The 20,279-nt window shown below is 39.9% G+C and overlaps 2 protein-coding genes and 1 long non-coding RNA gene across 7 annotated transcripts in view; all 3 read right to left on the bottom strand.

Moving 5' to 3' along the window:
• Positions 1–5,999: 5,999 nt before the first annotated feature.
• LOC146717409 (platelet-derived growth factor receptor-like protein) lies at positions 6,000–8,559 on the bottom strand. The gene is made up of 7 exons (XM_085475729.1): positions 8,427–8,559; positions 8,070–8,215; positions 7,847–7,989; positions 7,590–7,741; positions 7,169–7,462; positions 6,852–6,991; positions 6,000–6,407 (listed from the first exon to the last, which is right to left on the bottom strand). Exons 1-7 carry the CDS (start codon positions 8,506–8,508, stop codon positions 6,201–6,203), a joined length of 1,164 nt encoding a protein of 387 aa, XP_085331855.1. The 5' UTR covers positions 8,509–8,559; the 3' UTR covers positions 6,000–6,200.
• Positions 8,560–9,182: 623 nt separating this feature from the next.
• LOC146717408 (cationic amino acid transporter 2) lies at positions 9,183–17,732 on the bottom strand. Of its 5 annotated transcripts, none has more exons than XM_085475683.1 (12): positions 16,544–17,732; positions 15,822–16,251; positions 15,219–15,374; positions 14,981–15,140; positions 14,707–14,843; positions 12,196–12,418; positions 11,549–11,685; positions 10,807–10,909; positions 10,594–10,727; positions 10,288–10,454; positions 10,104–10,212; positions 9,183–10,014 (listed from the first exon to the last, which is right to left on the bottom strand). In XM_085475683.1, exons 2-12 carry the CDS (start codon positions 16,189–16,191, stop codon positions 9,884–9,886), a joined length of 1,827 nt encoding a protein of 608 aa, XP_085331809.1. In that variant the 5' UTR covers positions 16,192–16,251; positions 16,544–17,732; the 3' UTR covers positions 9,183–9,883. The 5 variants fall into 5 exon arrangements, with proteins under 5 accessions (XP_085331809.1, XP_085331834.1, XP_085331843.1 ...); XM_085475708.1 differs by having other exon boundaries at positions 15,822–16,195; XM_085475717.1 differs by having other exon boundaries at positions 15,822–16,195; positions 17,641–17,725.
• Positions 17,733–18,774: 1,042 nt separating this feature from the next.
• LOC146717404 (uncharacterized) overlaps positions 18,775–20,279 on the bottom strand; it is a 37,556-nt gene continuing 36,051 nt past the window's right edge. The window contains exon 3 of the long non-coding RNA XR_014923375.1: positions 18,775–19,064. This is a non-coding gene — a long non-coding RNA (uncharacterized LOC146717404). The remainder of the gene's footprint in view (positions 19,065–20,279) is intronic.

Raw genomic sequence — 20,279 nt, 5'->3', positions numbered from 1 at the left:
TTGTGCAAGTTCCCCCACCTAAAATGATGACAGAGGTCAGTAATTTGCACCAGAGGTACACTTCAACTGTGAGAGACAGAATGTGAAAAAAAAATCCATGAATTCACATGGTAGGATTTGTAAAGAATTTATTCGTAAATCAGGGTGGAAAATAAGTATTTGGTCAATAACAAAAATACAACTCAATACTTTGTAACATAACCTTTGTTGGCAATAACAGAGGTCAAACGTTTACTATAGGTCTTTACCAGGTTTGCACACACAGTAGCTGGTATTTTGGCCCAGTCCTCCATGCAGATCTTCTCGAGAGCAGTGATGTTTTGGGGCTGTCGCCGAGCAACACGGACTTTCAACTCCCGCCACAGATTTTCTATGGGGTTGAGGTCTGGAGACTGGCTAGGCCACTCCAGGACTTTCAAATGCTTCTTACGGAGCCACTCCTTTGTTGCCCGGGCGCTGTGTTTTGGATCATTGTCATGTTGGAAGACCCAGCCTCGTTTCATCTTCAAAGTTCTCACTGATGGAAGGAGGTTTTGGCTCAAAATCTCACGATACATGGCCCCATTCATTCTGTCCTTAACACGGATCAGTCGTCCTGTCCCCTTGGCAGAAAAACAGCCCCATAGCATGATGTTTCCACCCCCATGCTTCACAGTAGGTATGGTGTTCTTGGGATGCAACTCAGTATTCTTCTTCCTCCAAACACGACGAGTTGAGTTTATACCAAAAAGTTCTACTTTGGTTTCATCTGACCACATGACATTCTCCCAATCCTCTGCTGTATCATCCATGCGCTCTCTGGCAAACTTCAGACGGGCCTGGACATGCACTGGCTTCAGCAGCGGAACACGTCTGGCACTGCGGGATTTGATTCCCTGCCGTTGTAGTGTGTTACTGATGGTGACCTTTGTTACTTTGGTCCCAGCTCTCTGCAGGTCATTCACCAGGTCCCCCCCGTGTGGTTCTGGGATCTTTGCTCACCGTTCTCATGATCATTGTGACCCCACGGGATGAGATCTTGCGTGGAGCCCCAGATCGTGGGAGATTATCAGTGGTCTTGTATGTCTTCCATTTTCTGATGATTGCTCCCACAGTTGATTTTTTCACACCAAGCTGCTTGCCTATTGTAGATTCACTCTTCCCAGTCTGGTGCAGGTCTACAATACTTTTCCTGGTGTCCTTCGAAAGCTCTTTGGTCTTGGCCATGGCAGAGTTTGGAGTCTGACTGTTTGAGGCTGTGGACAGGTATCTTTTATACAGATGATGAGTTCAAACAGGTGCCATTCATACAGGTAACGAGTGGGGGACAGAAAAGCTTCTTACAGAAGACGTTACAGGTCTGTGAGAGCCAGAGATTTTCCTTGTTTGAGGTGACCAAATACTTATTTTCCACCCTAATTTACGTATAAATTCTTTACAAATCCTACCATGTGAATTCATGGATTTTTTTTTCACATTCTGTCTCTCACAGTTGAAGTGTACCTCTGGTGCAAATTACTGACCTCTGTCATCATTTTAAGTGGGGGAACTTGCACAATCGGTGGCTGACTAAATACTTTTTTGCCCCACTGTATCTGGTCGTGTGGCCATGGCAGCATACAATAAACTTCCAACCATTGACTGATACATGCTTGGGTTTACAGGTTGACTGACATTATCACTCTTTCTTAATTTGACATTTGTGTCAGCTGGAGTTGCTACTGGATTGGCACTGTCCATTCCATACTTTTGTAGTATGTTTTCAATATACTGCCTCTGATGAAGCATAACATGGTTTTTGTCCTTGTCTTGGACCACTGAGATGCCCAGAATGTAGGATAGCTCACCCATGTCCTTCATTTTGTAGTGTTTCTTCAGAGTGTCCTTTAAGGTCTTCATGCTCTCTGCTGATTCTGTAATCAAAATCAGATCATCAACATACACAGCCAATATTTCCAACTCCTGACCTGTTCTAACAAACACACACTGATCTGAAGTACTCTGTGTAAAACCAATACTTTTCATGAACTCTGTAAAAGCTTTGCTCCAGCAACGTGGAGACTGCTTCAGTCCATATATTGACTTGTTTAGTTTGCACACTAGATGTTCCTGCCCAGGTTTGATGTAACCCTCTGGCTGCTCCATGTAGATTTCCTCTTCCAGGTGTCCATTCAAGAATGCAGTCACAACATCCATTTGATGCACATTTAGATTGTTTTGCACAGCAAATGACAACAATGTACGAATTGAACCAAATCGTACAACTGGAGAGAATGTTTCATCATAGTCTGCACCATAAATCTGTGAATAGCCTTTGGCAACAAGTCTGCACTTGTATCTTTCCACTTGTCCATCACTGTGATGCTTAACTTTAAAGACCCATTTTGATCCAACTGCTTTGCGATCCTTTGGTAGATCCACTAAATCCCATGTGCCATTTTCTAGCAGTGACTCATATTCCAAATCAGCTGCTTCTTTCCACTCCTTTGCATTTGGACTTGACATAGCCTCTTCTAGTGTATTTGGTTCTGTGACACAACAGATGTTTGCATAATGATCAACTGTAGCTGCATCAGCAAACTCCTCAAATCCATATCTCTTTGGAGGTCTTCTGATCCGCTGATCTCCTTTTGCAGCCTCACTGGTGACAGTCTCCTCAGTACTTGTTTGTCTTTCACCCGTGTGTAGTGTCACCTCATTCCCCAAACCGAGATCTTTTTCACTTTGTTTGCATTTAAACTCTGTTTCATTGAAGACCACATCTCGTCGAATCAGTGTTTTTCCTTTTTCCTCATCCCACAGTCGTAGCCTTTTGCATTGGTTGCATATCCCAGGAAACGAACTTTCACTGCCTTTTTGTCCAGCTTCTTTCTCTCTGTGTCTGGAACATGAGCATAAGCAACACAACCAAATACTTTCATATGGCTAATGTCTGGGTTTTTTTCATACCATCTCTGATAGGGTGTTTCGTTCTTTAAAGCAGATGTTGGGAGCCTATTCTGTATGTAAGCTGCAGTAGCAACAGCTTCTGCCCAGAATGTGTTTGGCAACTTTGCATGTGATAGCATGCTTCTAGCTGATTCCACTAGAGTTCTGTTTTTTCTTTCTGCAACACCATTTTGCTGTGGTGTGTGTGGTACAGTCATTTCATGGTGGATGCCTTGAGCTTTCAAATATTCTTGAAACTCTTTAGATGTGTATTCCCCACCATTGTCAGTTCTGAGTCTTATTACTCCCTGTCCACATTCATTTGAGAAGATTCTTTCAAACTCTTTGAACTTGCTCAGGACTTCCGTTTTTTCTCTTATGAAATACACTTTACAACATCTGGAGTAGTCATCAATGAAAGTCACAAAGTACTTTTTTCCTCCAAGTGACTCAGTTTGAAAAGGACCACAAACGTCACTATGCACTAATTGCAACTTGCGTTTTGTTCGTATTTCTCCCACTGATTTGTAAGGTTTTCTTGATAATTTGCCCTCAACACAAGCTTCACAAAAAATGTCCTCCTCTTCATTTGTAAAGCTAACTCCTTTTACCAAGTTTTTGACTTTTTTCAGATTTGTAGTGTGACCTAGACGCTGATGCCACATACTTGCTGGAACTGAAGCAGTTGACGCTCCATGACAGGTTGTGCAGTTTCCCTCAATATCCAGCTGATACAATCCGTCAGATCTTTGTGTTCCCATTCCATGGAGAGCTCCATTCTTTCCTCTTATGTAGCAATGAGTCCTTTTGAACTTCACTGTGTTTCCCTTCTTGGCAGCAGCTCCCACTGAGAAAAGGTTCATTGATAATTTGGGAACATACAGCACATCATACATTGTGACATCTTTTCCATTACTAACTCTGAATGACATTTTCATTGTTATGTTGTCCAGACCTAAAGCCTCAACTACTCTGCCATCACCGAGTTTGACTGTTTGTGGTTCTGAAAACTCTTGGTAGTTTTGTAGAGCTTCTTTATTCCATGTCATGTGTTTTGACGCTCCTGAATCGATTAACCATTCTTCTTGTTGTGCATCACTTTTACATGACTCATTTACAACAAAAGCTCCCTCATATGAGTCCTCTTTGTCCTTATACACCATGCTTTTAGCCTTGTGGGCCTTGTATTTCTTTTTACTGCTTGGACAATCACGCTTGATATGTCCTTCCTTCCCACATTTGTAACATCTCCATGAGTCGGAGCTGTTTGCTCCCACTATTTTTGATACACTCTGTTCATTTCTATGCATCTGAGATGACATCGCTGATACACTACTGGACACAGTGGTGTTGTCAGTAAGCACTCGCTTTTGTTCCTCATTTATCAAGGCTTGTTGAACGAACTGTAGTCTCAGACTTTTCATCTTTGTCTCCAAAGCAGTAACAACAGTTGCATAGCTGGGTGGCAAACTACCTAGAAGGGTGACAATTTGATCTTCCTCTTCAATTACAGAACCTATTGCCCCTAGCTGATCAGTAAGTTCCTTCATCCTCTTTAAATGATCATTGAGATGTTCTCCTTCCTTCATTTCACACCGGAAGTACTTCTTCTTCAGAAATAGCTTGTTAGCAACAGTATCTCTTTCAAACTGTGCTTTTAGCATCTCCCATGCTTCTTTGGGGGGTCTTACAGTTTGTTATCAAGTACAATTGGGGTGTACTTACATTCAGTACCAGCACTGAAAATGCCTTTTCTTTCTTCCGTTCAAATTCAGCTCGCGCTTGGGCATTAGCATCCGCAGCTAACTGCTCCGTCTCCTGTACCATACCCCCACAGTCCTTTTGCCTTCAACAGGTGCTCCAGTTGAAATTTCCACGTTGCCCAATTCTCCGGTCCGCTCAGCTTGTCAATAAACAGTCTATCTTCTATTGTGAATCCCACAATTCTGTTTATGACTCCCAAAAGAAAACGTGTTAGCAGCTTCCCTTGGCGACCTCTGGGCCCATAACCTGATGTTTTTAACGAACACCTTTTATTGCTTGTAATGCACAGACACACCAACAGAGGGCAGTAATATCTCTTCAACATACATTGTAAAATTACTATTACAACAGGGGAAACCCCCACGAAATAGTATTTCGTGGCCACAATTTATTTATTTTTTGGACTATGTCATCAGAGGGGCTCCGTAGATTCAAGTCTAACCAGAAACTAACCTCTCATGTGGTATCGCTAAAACACTGGAGTGCTGACTTTTCTGTGGGACTCTGTACAATAATAAAACGGTTATCTACAACTTTATTGTACACACATGAATAATACTTTGGGGTTAATGGGGAACAAAATGGGTAGAAAAGGAAGTCATAGTGAGGGCCAGTTTCCACTTTTTATCTCTGAAGTGCTTGTTAATTTATCACAACATCCATCCATCTTCTTCTACTTGTGTAATTCAACAAGGAGAGCTGGACGCCAATCCAAGCTAGTGAGAAGTGAGGTGCACAGGGTGACAGCACATCACAATACACCCGTTTATAAGGGAAACCTAGATAGTACTGGGTTGTTGCTGCACAGCCACGACGTGAATCCTCTGTTGGATGGATCCATGCTTTAAACAGCATAAACAGCATGCTGTTTATGCCACCAGAAATCAAAATTTATCAGGGCAGTTAACCTTCTCCTAACCTTCTATTGAGCAGTTTAGCCTCAGTTTCCTGTTGACATTAGCCACACCCGGCGTGGTCTTCTGCTGCTGTAGTCCATCCGCTTCGAGTTCTGAAGTGTTGTACCTTCAGATATGCTCATCTGCATACTTTGGGTTTAACACGCGAATATTTGAATTACTGTTGCCTTCCCAGCTTAAAGCAGTCTGACCATTCCCCTATATCACCAATAAGACATTTTTTCCTCCAGAGAAATTTGAGATATTTTATCTTTTTCTAGGGATGGCCGTGCAGGAAAATCCCAGTAGATCAGCAGTTTCTGAAGTACTCAGACCACATTCGAAGTCACTTAAATCACCTTTCCCCCCCTCTTATCCTGCGTTTACCTTTGGGAGGATCTTTCACAATGACACGACTGTCAGGCTTGTGAGTGTATGGAAATAAAAGTTTAATATACAAGCATTTACCTAAACAAACACATTTCTCTTCTTGAGCAATACAGTTTGGAGAGCATAATGTTTTGTTGTGATCATATAGTCTTTAAAAAGAAGAAAAAACATTTAATGCTCAGACAGGGTCAAATCCCAGCTGTGATCTCTCGCCACGACTTTCTGTCTGTAATGTCATCCAACTTATGGTTTCTTAGGTTTGGCTTTAGGGACCACTTTAATGGTTGTGGATGCTGATTTGGCTCCTTGCATGTTCTGAGCAGTGCAGGTGTACGTTCCTTGGTCCACGTCTCTAACTTCATCCACGAGGAGCACAGACTGAGACTGCTGCTGAGCAGTTCCTCCACTGACCGGAATAACACTCTCCTGTGTGTATGGAGGTCTCCCAATCTGGACCAAGCATAGGAACACACACACACACACACACACACACACACACACACACACACACACACACACACACACACACACACACACACACAGCACAGGAGTAAACATTACAATGAGTTATCATGTTGCAGTTTATTTCCTCATGGCTCACCAATAAAGACATATCTATTATATTCCTGTTTAATGGGGATAAGGTTCAGGCAGTCCATAGGTTGAATACTTTTTGACTAATAATAAACTCGCTAAAAAGGCAACGCAAGCTAAACCGACTGAAGATATTTGCCAACTGCAGGACTTTTTTTGAGTAGTATTTCAGTTCACAACCTAGAATTCATGTTCATACTATTTCAGAAAGAAAGCTTATTAGAATTAATACAAAAGCCATACAGAACTAAGCTAAGTTTGTATTAAAGCATACAAGCCCTGTTTCCACGAGTGTCTGACCTCTTGTCCTGGGTAATCCCAGGTGAACTCTATGGCCACGTCTCGTTCTCCCATCGCAGAGCAGGTGACACGTAGATTCTCCCCCACAGTCACTGTGCTCGGTGACGCTTGGATCACTGGAGCGGGAGGAGCCCTAGGATCTGAGAGCAAATGTGATGTATTAGTAAGTAAAATGTTGTGTCGTCACCAGTAATCCTGTAATTAAGGGTAATTTTCATCCTTAATTTTCAAAAGTTTTCATTGATTTACAATTAAAAAAAAACCATAAATTCTAAAATTCTGAAAAAATTTCTAAAATTTTGAAAACGTGAACTCACAGTTAACATAGATGAGCATGTACTTCATAGAGCTCTGCCGGAGGTTTCCCAGACTGGCAACACAGTACAAAGCTCCGGCATGATATGGCCGAGGTCGATGGATTGTGAAGCCCTTCTTGACATCAAAGGAGATCTCCCTCCTGTCCACGTCCAGCTCCACAGGTGGGTACTCACGGTGCAGAGTTACTTTAGCCTCAGGTGACGTCACCTGGCAGGGTAGGACTGTAGGCCAGTTGCTCCTCAGCTGAATCACCTTGTAATAGTCAGACGATGGAACAAATAGTTCTTGTGGATCTGGTCCGTACAGAGAGGCGATATGGCAGATTTATGATAAGATTATTAGAATGTAAAAAAGATTCCTGTCAAGTCTGCAGTTCAGAGAAATGCAAGCCTAAGCATCAATAAAATGTATTAATCACACCTGGAAAAAAGACGAAGACTTTAACAGCTTTGCTGTATTCCTTCCTGCAGTCAGTGTCTTCACAGTACATTGGGTAGCATGTGTACTCCCCCGTGTCTGCACCAGTGGTGTTGACCAACGTCAGAACCCCATATCGCTCATACTGGACAATTCTGCACAGCCAGAGCAAAAAGGAGCGAAAGAACACATTTACTTCCTTACTTACTCAAGCTTATACTGCACTTTATGAGTAAAGATCTGTAGACATGAAAAGTTACCTGAGCCTCCCATCATTATCCTCCTCCAGGTATGGGGGGACGCTCCACTGCACAGGTTTGCCCCTGCACCTCAGCTCCAGAGTATCTCCTGTTTGCACATTTATGGTCTCACCCACCTTCTTAAACTTCCCTTTGTTTAACACCTTTATTAGTCAGACACAGACATGTACTTTAGTCGTGAACTTTGCAAAATCAAAAAGTTAATTTATAACAAACGTAATACCTGCGTGAGGAGGGTCTGCTCTGCACGTGCAGCTTTGACCTTCGGTTTGACTGTTATCGTTCTGGGCCCTTTGTTTGTTGATTTCTCATGCTTTGGTTTCCTTGGCTTTGGTGTCCTTCCCGGAACAGCCTTCTGCTCTTGGGCATCTTTTTGGCAATATTATACACAGTACGCAGAGCACATGTTTCAGAATATTTTACAAACAAAGACAAGGCTGCTACAAGTGAGAAAAAAGTATCATTTTTGCTTCTAGAATAAGCCACATTGTGCAAAAGACAGAAAGAAAATTGCCCTCCTCACCAAATCTATGAATATCACGTTCACCGAATTGGATGACAAGGGACTAATGTCACTTACCCAACTCGAAGATTAAGGCACAAGTAAGGAGAGCAATGAGTACCAGCCTCCACTTTGACCCAGACATGTTCGCCAAAGGCATGGCTGATGAGCTGATTGTTAGTTCATGGAGTTCAACCCAGAGAAATATACAACAGAAATGAAAAGGAGAGAAGAAGAAAGAGAAGGAAGGAGGAGGGCAAAGCTTGCAAAGTGAGCAGTCTGCTGTTTATTAGAGTCACGCAAATTCCTTTTCCTCGGAGTGGCATTAGTACCCTAAATTCCATCAGTGTGGCTCAATGGAGGCTTTCAAGCCTGTCCGAACCAATGAGGGTCCAGAGAATGAGGCCCCTCCAATCTGGAATGGCACAGCCTGTTTATTTAGCTGCCGGACTGTAAGTGTACTAGCAGCATGAGTCTGAGCCTCAGAAACACTGCCTGGAAAAGGAGCATTTGGTGTTTAATACACTTTATGTCCTTCATTACTGTTTTTTATGGGTAAATAAAAGTTTTGTCTCAGTTAGCTCTAGAATAATATGTTGTTGTTTTTTAAATATGCCTGAAAGATTTGCACCTAAAATATTCACACATTACTTAAAGTACATTTTTGAGATGTCGGATGCAGTGGAAACAATGTAAACCTTTCCTTGTGAGTGGCCAGCTAAGCTGTGATTTTGAACATGACCGCTATAAGCTTCTTTTCAAAGGTCCTTTTGTTCTCAGTCGACTCTAAATAGTGAGCCATATCTGCTTCTTTGTGCACGTCTGCAGTGGGAATGAACTTATAGTAGTCCTTTATTTTTACCTCTTTATCGACACAGACTGCAACAAGGTAACTCCATATTTAAGTGTTTTACAAAAGCGAATCATTTCATTTTTAATTCAAGTGTACAGTGGCAGTCGTTTAGTTAACAATCACATGCAGTTTCCATATTTACAAATGGAAGATGAAATCCCATAAAAGGTTTTCTGTATCAGCTCTGTAAAATATAAGGTCTTCAGTCAAATTCTGCACATTTAAAAAAAAATATTAAAATAAAATTAAAATAATGTAAAACTGAAATAAAAATAATTTACATTTTGCACTTGATAAGAAAAGTGTAAACCTGTTATTTCAGAATTATAAAAGCAAATAATCTACAGAATATTTTTTCTTTGGAACAGGCTCACTAATACGACAAGATATACAGATAAATATCCTTAACAACAATGTGAAAATCAGTGATAAGTGAAGATCTTCTCGGTCCAAATATATCTTAGGGAGTGTTTCATTTTGGACCATTTAGATAACAAACAGACTGCGTTAGGATGTAATAAACCGTCAAGTTAACAAGTTATCAGGCCATTTGCTTCGGTGCTGTCGTAGATTGAAGACTGCTGAAAGGCAGCAGCACCGGTGCATCTCAAGCAGTGGTTATAAGTTAAAGCAAGTCGCTCACTGTAACATCTCAGTTTATCTGTCTTCACCCCGATTGAGCTCAGAATTTCTCTTCTTTCATACTATCCTTGTCTGTTTTGCCGCTGACTGTTTCGATCTCTGCGTGGTCGGTCATGAGTCGCTTCCTCTGGACGCTGTTACGCATTCCATAGATAAAATAGATAAGTAACCCTGCAGAAGAGAAGAAAAGAGAAGAGTGAGGGTCACCCAGCTAGATAGCATCCCTTTAATCCTCTCAAACAAAAATATACCCATCATACCTATTAGCATCCAGACAGCATATCTGATCCATGTTTGACCGCCTAACTGCACCATCAGGTAGACATTGATTAAAGTACTCAGTAAGGGCAGAAGAGGGATTAAAGGTACCTGAAGAAGGAGAAAATGCAGAGATGTGAGATTCCTAGTTGGTGATTACAAGAAATTACTTGAACCACTTCTTACCATGAACGATGCCTTCGTGGGATTCTCTGGGTGTCTCCAGATGAGGAACAAGTTGACCAGCAGGAGCACTCCAAAGATACAGACAAGCACGATGCTCCATGCTTGAGTGTTGGCAAGAGCTTCCATGCCTTGGCTCAGAGTAATGCACAGTGCAAGAATGCACAGAACTGCAGTGGGAAAGTAAAAGACGAGAAAGAAAGATTAGAGGCGAGAAAGCCCGTCATGAACCTGTTGCTGGTCAAGAAAAGAACTTCAGTGCTACAGAAGCATCAGTAAAGATGCCTCAGTGATGTTTTCCTTACTTACTAGAAAATATGGTCAAGAGTGTGACTGTTCGTGCTGTGGAAGAGTTGGGTGTTTTTGGAGGTTTGAAGAAGCTAAACTTTTTCTTTGATTCTGTGATCTTAAGTTCTGTGTCTTCAGATGGACCCACCTGGTACCTACAACGACCACAAAAAATCAGTCGATTTGCACAGCAGAGTGAATACATAGCTGCAGGGTGTTAACAGATAAATGTACCTCAGTATCAGGATGCATACTGCCACGAGTGTGTAAGCAAACAGAGTACCAATGGACATCAGTTCCACCAAGGCATTCAGATCAAACAGTAGAGCCATGATGGCTAAAGCCAGGGAGAAAAATGGAATTAAATGTTATTTCTAGCCCATAAACCTCGACCTCTGTGGATCATGCAGAACAGCATTAGCATAAGTACAAAATATTATACACATGACACCTACGGGAGTTGCTCTGCTCAGCTATAGAAACCTACATCATGAAGCTCCTGGCACACAGTTTTTGTGCTGATGTTAATACCAGAAGAGGTTGGAGTCATCAGTGTTGGTTACTTTTTCTATGGTGGTATCCTATTACAGTACTACAGCATACCACTTAAGTCCAGTAAGCTCTTTAGAGAAATGTTCACACGCGATTGTACAGGCAGACTGCATGGCTGGATTCCAAATGCATATTGCAATGACAATAAAAAGAGCTGAATTCATAGATTAAGAGAGAGAGTTAGAGAGACTTTATTTATCCCCAAGGGGCAATTAAGATAGATACCCTGCCAACCGTACATACAATACGCAAACACACAAGGTGTGGCACAGTACCTCTGTGTAAGCATCTGCAAGCATCATTAAAATAAGAGTTATTACTGGACACATTCAAAAGTATTTTATTACATGTACTATTTTTTGTTTTAGGTTTATTACTTCTATTATATTTACAGTACTTTTATTTATAAAGTGTATACCTGTACCTGCCACAATGCCAGATGATATAGTAGCTATTGCTGGACTGCCTCTGGAGGTGACTTTGGACAAAGGTTTGAAAAGCAGCCCGTCTCTCGCCATGGCAAAAAGTACTCGAGGCATCGGGAACATGGAACCTAGCAGACTGGAAAGACAAACAACAAAATGAATGCAGTGTCCGATTAATTTGTAATCTAAATTAGTCATTTCACAAATCAGTGTCAAAAGGTCACTCTAACTAAACCAACTGATTTGACATATGGCTTCTTTTTAACAGCTTAATCTGCTATGATGACTGAAGTCAGAAGAATGTACTGGCAATTTCATAATTTATCCACCTCGCAAACATCAGAGGCAGTGGAAGAATCATTCACAGCCTCTGGAACCTGACACGTCCTCCACACCTTGTCTGTTAATTATTACTCAGCTGAGTTATTTTACGTTAACGTTACATTTTTAATGAACTTTTTGAGTTAGCTACTGTTTAGTAGCTACTTTTCTAGATTTATTTTTCAACATTTTGGACTTTTGAACATCCATTATAATTTTTCTATTTTTTTCCAAATAACATACATTTATTTTTGCACCTTTTTCTTTCTGACTTTGAGCTTTAAACATCACTTGATCCATGCATGCACTACCCATACTGTCATACCTAGTTGACAGGGCACACAGTGAACCCACAGCCACGGCATATTTGGCAGGACCCCATCCAATGTAGTCAAAGGCTATTGGCAGTGGGCTCGTTTCACTTAGCAGGTAGTATGGCATCATAAGGGTGAGAGCAGCAGACACAGCAAAGTAGGCCAGGAAACATATAAGCAATGAGACCACAATGCTAATAGGGACAGATTTCTTCGGGTTCTTCACCTCCTCTCCTAAAAGAAAGGAAACCAAGAAGTTAGTGACCCCCTTACAAGATATATCTCCTGCAGGAGTTTCATGCATTGTTACACAAAAATCATAAAAACTAGTGGAGAGAATCATCTGCAAATTATGTCCTCAACGTTAAACTTTGTCAGTCTGTTTTAGCCAATAAGAAGTTATCCCACTTCAGTTATTTATTTATTTTTGCTACAAAATGGAATTGTCAAGCATACCAACACAGTTACTGAAACCTGCCATAAATGTTGCGTTAAGACGGAGACAATCTGCTATCTCACTGCAATTATATGAGGTCAGTTTGGAAATTACATGTAATCTGTGTCTGATAACACAGACAGAATTTCAAATCTAACTATTAATCTGCACTTCCTGTTCTATAGGAATGCAACCAGCTGCAGCCAGCTGAGTCCAGTTCCCTCGAGTTTTTCTCATTGACATCTGACTGATGGCAACATGCTGGCAATCTGCCTGCATTTATAAATCAAATGCAAGTTATTTGTAAATTTGTAGAGCTCTCTGAGTGATTACAGTCGGTCCAAGTCCAACCGTGATTATTTACAGGAAGATTGTTCGTTGTTCATATTATTCCCAGAGTGTTGTCCCTGCATCGATACAATATTGCCACACAAAATATTGCGATACAATAGCGTACTGTATCGATTTTTCTAACCCTTTCCCAGCACCACTAAAAAAATAACCCCATAAAAATGTAAAGAATCTATGGTGAAAATTAAAAAGTTTATAAAATTTAAAATAAAAAAGTGGAGGAAGTTTATTTTATTTTTAGTGTGCTTTTTTAATGAGTGTAGAGGAAATACTCATCGTTATAATTGTAATTTACTCCTCTCTGGAAATAAAGCACTATTTCATCCATTATCCACGATTGCAATATTTTTTCCATCCATTCATTCTCTTCCAATTATCTTTGTCCTTTATGTTATGTTATGTTATGTTATGTTATGTTATGTTGTGTTGTGTTGTGTTGTGTTGTGTTGTGTTGTGTTGTGTTGTGTTATGTCGTGTTATGTCATGTTATGTTATGTTATGTTGTTATGTTATGTTATGTTATGTTATGTTGTGTTGTGTTGTGTTGTGTTGTGTTGTGTTATGTTGTTATGTTATGTTGTTATGTTATGTTATGTTGTGTTGTGTTGTCTTGTGTTATGTTATGTTATGTTGTGTTATGTTATGTTATGTTATGTTATGTTATGTTGTGTTGTGTTATGTCGTGTTATGTCATGTTGTGTTGTGTTGTGTTGTGTTATATCGTGTTATGTCATGTTATGTTATGTCATGTTATGTTATGTTGTGTTGTGTTGTGTTATGTTGTTATGTTATGTTGTTATGTTATGTTATGTTATGTTATGTTGTGTTGTCTTGTGTTATGTTATGTTGTTGTGTTATGTTATGTTGTTATGTTATGTTATGTTGTGTTGTCTTGTGTTATGTTATGTTATGTTATGTTATGTTATGTTATGTTGTGTTATGTTATGTTATGTTATGTTATGTTATGTTGTGTTGTGTTATGTCGTGTTATGTCATGTTGTGTTGTGTTGTGTTGTGTTATATCGTGTTATGTCATGTTATGTTATGTCATGTTATGTTATGTTATGTTGTTATGTTATGTTATGTTATGTTATGTTATGTTATGTTGTGTTGTGTTGTGTTATGTTGTTATGTTATGTTGTTATGTTATGTTATGTTATGTTATGTTGTGTTGTCTTGTGTTATGTTATGTTGTTGTGTTATGTTATGTTGTTATGTTATGTTATGTTGTGTTGTGTTGTGTTGTGTTGTGTTGTGTTGTTATGTTGTTATGTTATGTTGTGTTATGTTGTTATGTTATGTTGTGTTATGTTATGTTGTGTTGTGTTGTGTTGTGTTGTGTTATGTTGTTATGTTGTTATGTTATGTTGTGTTATGTTGTTATGTTATGTTGTGTTATGTTATGTTATGTTATGTTATGTTGTGTTATGTTGTTATGTTATGTTGTGTTATGTTATGTTATGTTGTGTTGTGTTGTGTTATGTTATGTTATGTTATGTTATGTTATGTTATGTTATGTTATGTTGTGTTGTGTTGTGTTGTGTTGTTATGTTGTGTTGTGTTGTGTTATTTATGTTATGTTATGTTGGATACATAGTGTACTGGTAAAAGATCCCCAGTTTGATCCTGGGAGGAGATAAAAAATCCCTTTTGGGGTTGTGTCAGTCAAAAAATTTAATTAGGAAGCAGCTGAAAGAAGCTTGAACTAAGCTAAACTGACAAATTGTCTTCTTACCTGTTGTAGCAATGCAGTCAAATCCAACAAAAGCATAGAAGCATGTTGCAGCTCCAGCCACGGTTCCACCAAAGCCATAGGGGAAAAATCCGCCCACTCCAAACTCGCTTGTTGCATTAGCAATGTCAGTTCCGTTTCTGCAGCGGGTAGAGAGCAATACTTTGTGGTTATTTCCAGTTAGCTCATCCAGGAGAACAATAATGCTGTAATTATATAGGTCATGATTTACTTGAGTGTTTTTTTTGTTTGTTTGTTTGTTTTTGCATTTATTTACATGGCAGTGGCGTTTAACACATCTTCCTTGCTGATTTTCCAGTTGGAGATGTCTCCCTTGATGAATCCAGAAATGATCACAAACAGCAGCACCAGGATGTTGATCGCTGTGAAGATCTTGTTGATCATCGTTGACTCTTTGACTCCAAAAGACAGGAGACCTTCGTGGAAAAGGTGGTTAATTCAGCAATCTCATCCTCATTTGTGGTCACCATTTAACACCAGTTTTACTATTTTACCTGACAAGAGCACGATCAGAGCTGCAGCAAAGACATCTGGGTAAGGAGCTAAGCCAGGCAGGCCCATGGCAGCATTTTCTGCAAAGTATTTTGATATGACTCCCCCAATGAGTTCATCAAATGTTCCGCTCCATGCCAGTGCAACAGTCGATGTCCCTGAGCAGATAGTGAAAAGATAGTTAATGTAATAAACGAATTAATCAGCCATAATTTACCTGCAGCCATAAACAAAAGAAAAAGAAACTTCCTACCCTCTTTATAACTCAGGGTTTTGAATCACAGTCCTGGTTTATGGGGTTATTATTGGGATTGTTGCAAAGCAGTGATCCCGGTATGTGCTATTGTTAAAATTAATGTAGCAAGAGATGTGACACAGTGAGGTAGAAAAAAAGCAGTCAAGAATTCGCTGCTCCACTGGTTGAAAGGTCACAGTGTTAAATAGTCTCTTAATGGTGGTTGATCATTATGATCAGAGTGTGGTAAAAAGATTATGTTAGGTTTATGCACTGTTTGCATATACAGGTAGGAGGAGAGATCACTAAATCATCAATAAAGGAAGAAAATATCATTGAATAATAGATGTTACAATTTGCATATATTCACCTATGACGTAGGAGAGCAGCAGATTCCAGCCAGAGATAAAAGCAAGGAGCTCTCCCACCGTCACATAGCTGTAAAGGTATGCTGAGCCTGTTTTAGGAACCCGGGCACCAAACTCTGCGTAGCATAGCCCAGCAAATATAGAGGCCAGGGCAGCGATGAAGAAGGAGATGATGATGCTGGGTCCCGCGGTGTCTCTGGCCACCTCTCCAGAGAGGACATAGACACCAGCCCCCAGGGTGCTGCCCACACCGAGGGCCACCAAGTCCAGAGTGGTCAGGCATCGATTGAAGGTGGACTCTTCCCCGTCGGGCTCGAGGGGCTTCCTCCGGGATAGGCTCACCAGAAAGGACTTCACTACGCTGCACGACATACTTCTGTGGGTTTGGATCAGGATGGAAGATGAGTGAACGAGAGAGATTTAAGGAGTGACCTAGTGGGACAAAAGGTGAGGAGTGTTTCTCAGTGAGTGAATAATTGTCAGGTCAGCCTCCGGAAGAAGATTCTTTCTTCTGAGAAACATGATTTTCAAAGTCTATTAGTGTTTTTATTTGTGTAGAAAGAGAACAGAATGCTACTGTAATTAAACTGAGGAACTGAAGAGCACATGCAAGCTGTTAAGACTTAAGAAAATCTGTTTTATTAAAGCTTAATCATTATCACATGACAGCTAACATGCTCTCCTAACACTTGACAGAAGTGAGACTAAGAACACATTCACTTACCTCTTTGGTGTGATCTTGTACCTCGTAGATGTGATAAGAAGTAGGAATAGGATGTGTCATTCGGCTCAGTTACAGTACCCTTTTATAAATGTATCTCGTTATCATTCTCCTGATAAGATAGTGCTGATACCTGAGATTTCCAGAATGCCACCCCCAGCACAGAAATCCACGCCCCGGCTTCAGGATTGCACTTTAAGCCTTCATTCACAGCACAATTACTTCTTTGAATATTTCTGAAGAGTCCAAAAGCTTTATGTGTTAGATGTGTTCTCACCGCAGCAGTGCCTTTCAGGGCTGCCTTTAATCAACTACTGTTCAAATCAAATTAAATCAAATCAAAGTTAAGGCACAGTGAGAAAACAAAGATGACATAGCTTTTTCCTATATTTACTTTAATATAAGATCAAAAATTACATGCACCTATTCTTATTTTTGAGGGTTTCCTACAGATTTCTATATTTAATTTCTATAACAATAACTGTGTCTTCTCAGAGGGCCCTTACATTGTTGTGTCGCTTAAAAACAAGCCTGCGGTCTTATTACTACAGCTATGTTGTGGAGTTTGTCCGCTTGCACTGAAGCAGCTGTATCTCCATCTCAACATGAAGGTGTGAGCCTGCCGCTTTAATGGCCCGGTGAGTTCATGACATGGGGGAGGACAAAGCAGCTTTTATGACTTATTCGGGCAGGAGGCTGCACACTTTGAGAGGCAGCATTTACCTTCTCATCTCCAATCAGGGGATTTGAGCTCTCCTAATCCCTTGTGGCATCTACCTCAGCAGGCAGGAGCTGAGTGGGGAGGAAGCCTGTGCGGTCAAAGTACTTTTGACTAAACTTAAGCATTCATATCTGCGGATCTCACTTGCTGAGATAGCATATCGAGGGTAATGCTTAACTAAAAAATCATGGTTTGTTTAGCCAGATATCCCATTAATCATTGCAGTTAAGCAGTTAATGTTTATAATGTTGTTTTTCGGCTGCCTACTGTGCATTTAAAGAAGCACAGTCATTAAAATGCACAGATTCTTATTAAAGAAAAGGTCAGGGATTTGAAACTGACGTCATATTTTTATGCAGCAGACACACAAGTTCATTACCTTGCATTCAGTCCCACGAGGAGTTACTGGTGACTTCAAAAGTAGAGTGGAACGAAAATATCCGTGATGCTGACTTGGATGAAAGAAGCATGACTTTTACAGCGATATATACAAGACCGGCCTGCATGACCCTCCCACTCAGTGGAATTATTTACAAAGTAGCCTTTCTTACTCCCGACCAGTGTGGATCATAATGTGTTCATTATTGCAATGAAGGCACAGGGTGAGAACTGTGAATAGAAAATCCTGTTCAGAATGTGAAAAATGCTTTTGTACCCATTCGTTTGTTGTTGCGCTTCAGATTTACAATTTGCTGTATAAAGTGCACGTATTTGATCAGAAATAACTATTACTGATGTTTGGAAATGTGTCGAAAAAAATATAATTATGTTTTACCAGATGCCTCTATAATTTTGCTTATTTTCTGCCATCTAATAGTGGTATAGATGTGGCTACTCCTAATAATCATGGCTTTGAATAATCTGTGTATGTGGATGTAATCACTGTGACTGCTCCTAATGCTTTATTTCCATCTGTTTTTCTGCTTCGGGATTTGTGTGACATCAGTGAGAGTGAATAACTTAATATGGCACACAACTCTTGCTGTGAGCACAGAAACTCCACCCACACACTGTTTGAGCCATTTGTTTGCAAAGGACAGCCAATCAGACTAGAACAGCTTTAAAAACTTACAGGCCTTAAGCAGTAAGGAGCTTGATTTAGACAGAGGATGAACTGACCTCTTAGGGACTCCTTTAAAGCTTAAACTAAGTACAAGAATAAAGATACGGTGCTAAAAGGGAGTATAATAGCTTTGATGCTTTGTTAATTTTTTTTAAACAAAGATTTAATGTTTCATGCAAAAAAAGAGAGAGAAAGACAGAAGTTTGTTTGTTTTTTGTTTTGTTTTGTTTTGTTTTGTTTGGCTGTAAAAAGAGTGGAAACATCTGGGGAAAAGAAAACAGCTGATACTAGTCAAAGACAACAAGACAGGGAGGTAAACTAAAAAAGAGCTGAGGCTCAAAATACAAGAGAATATTAAAAACAAATATACCAATAAGCAACCTAAGAACCAAGAGAAGCCCCAAAAGACCTCAAAATTCAGAGCTAAAGATCCAGAATCCACAATCATAGACTCATCATAGATGAAATGTTTATTAATGATTACATATCTAATGAATACAGTTTACATAGTTTGAAAATGAATTTGTTTTCATTTCAACAATAAATAAAATGAATATGCATTAATATATATTTCCCATCTCAGCCAGAATGAAATTGTTATGTTGGGTATGCAGTATATCTTCAAACCACAAGAGGTCGCTGTGCAACAAAAGAAATTCCTCTCTGCCGCTTCACTGTTTCCACCATATGGACACCCCATTCTTTCAACACTGGTTGGGGGCGAAGATGAAAAGGGTACACTAAAGGAGAGGAAACCAAAAGAAAAAAGAAAAACATATCAGTGGACTCATTTCATTCATAGATCAAAGCTAAAGCCTCTGACGCTATAGGTTTTTGCCCAATACGTCCACTTTAAAGTTCATAGTACCAGAGGCACAGACCAAAACATATTCTTCAAGTAACAAGGAGTATAACATTCAAATGTAAAACATACAGCGCCTCCAAAACAGGACATTTTTCCTGTTAAACGGGTTGATCAACATTTACACAATGATCTAATTGGTCTAATCTAAAATGTTGCTGAAACATCACTACAGATGTTCATAACCACCTCCCCATCATCAATCTGTCTTTCCCTCCCATAGACATAGCGTGCTTATCTCTGCTCCCTCCCCAACCTTTGAAGAGAGCAAACAGGGTTTAATGTTAATCCTATCTCCCTGTCTTCTGTGCCTCACTGAGCATATGATGTGTGAATTGCATCTGAACACAGTAAATAAGATCATTTATCAAGCACATAGACCAGGTGTGAACTTTTATCACATTTTTATTCACCTAATGAAATACTGAGTCATGCCCCCTTTTTTTCTTTGCTGTTGCGAAGTGGAGCACTGGACTCCCTGTCAGCTTCCTGTAAGTCACCTCTAGTTTCTCATCATCTCTTCCGTCACCTTTCTCTCCACATGCGGTGTCACCAGTATCACCATGAATGAATGAAGTAAAAAGCCCAACATAAAAGATCACAGGAAATACACATGCAACACGCAAATTTGTGGGCAAAACATGCATGCATGCATTCCAGGAATAGAGCAATGAATGTGGCACTCGTTTTACTGTCATACCGCAGCTATGCTCCCCCTCCCCTCCCACTAAACACACACACGCACTCACACGCCCCTCCACACTTACTGGAGGTCTTCTGACAGGACAGAAATAGAACAAATTGTCACGTCAGTGTCAGTAAGCTGCCTCTGTTAAAACTCAGACTCGTGCGCATGTGCCAAAATTCAGAAAGTTATGCTTGCCTGTTACCAGCTCCAAGTGGTGGCTCAATATATAAAAGAAAGGTGTCAATTAATCGTTCATATATATATATATATATAGGCTATATATATATATATATATATATATATATATATATATATATATATATATATATATATATATATATATTATTTATTTATTTATTTATTTATTTATTTATTTTTTCAACATTAGGGTGTGGGGGAAATAAT

Source organism: Copadichromis virginalis, linkage group LG2 (assembly GCF_057382275.1).
Source record: "Copadichromis virginalis isolate Kocher_CV1m ecotype Utaka linkage group LG2, C_Virginalis_male_GT1.1, whole genome shotgun sequence".
Lineage (NCBI taxonomy): Eukaryota > Metazoa > Chordata > Actinopteri > Cichliformes > Cichlidae > Copadichromis > Copadichromis virginalis.
The sequence above is the reverse complement of the archived record's forward strand: the minus strand, read 5'-3'. Positions and strand labels throughout refer to the sequence as shown.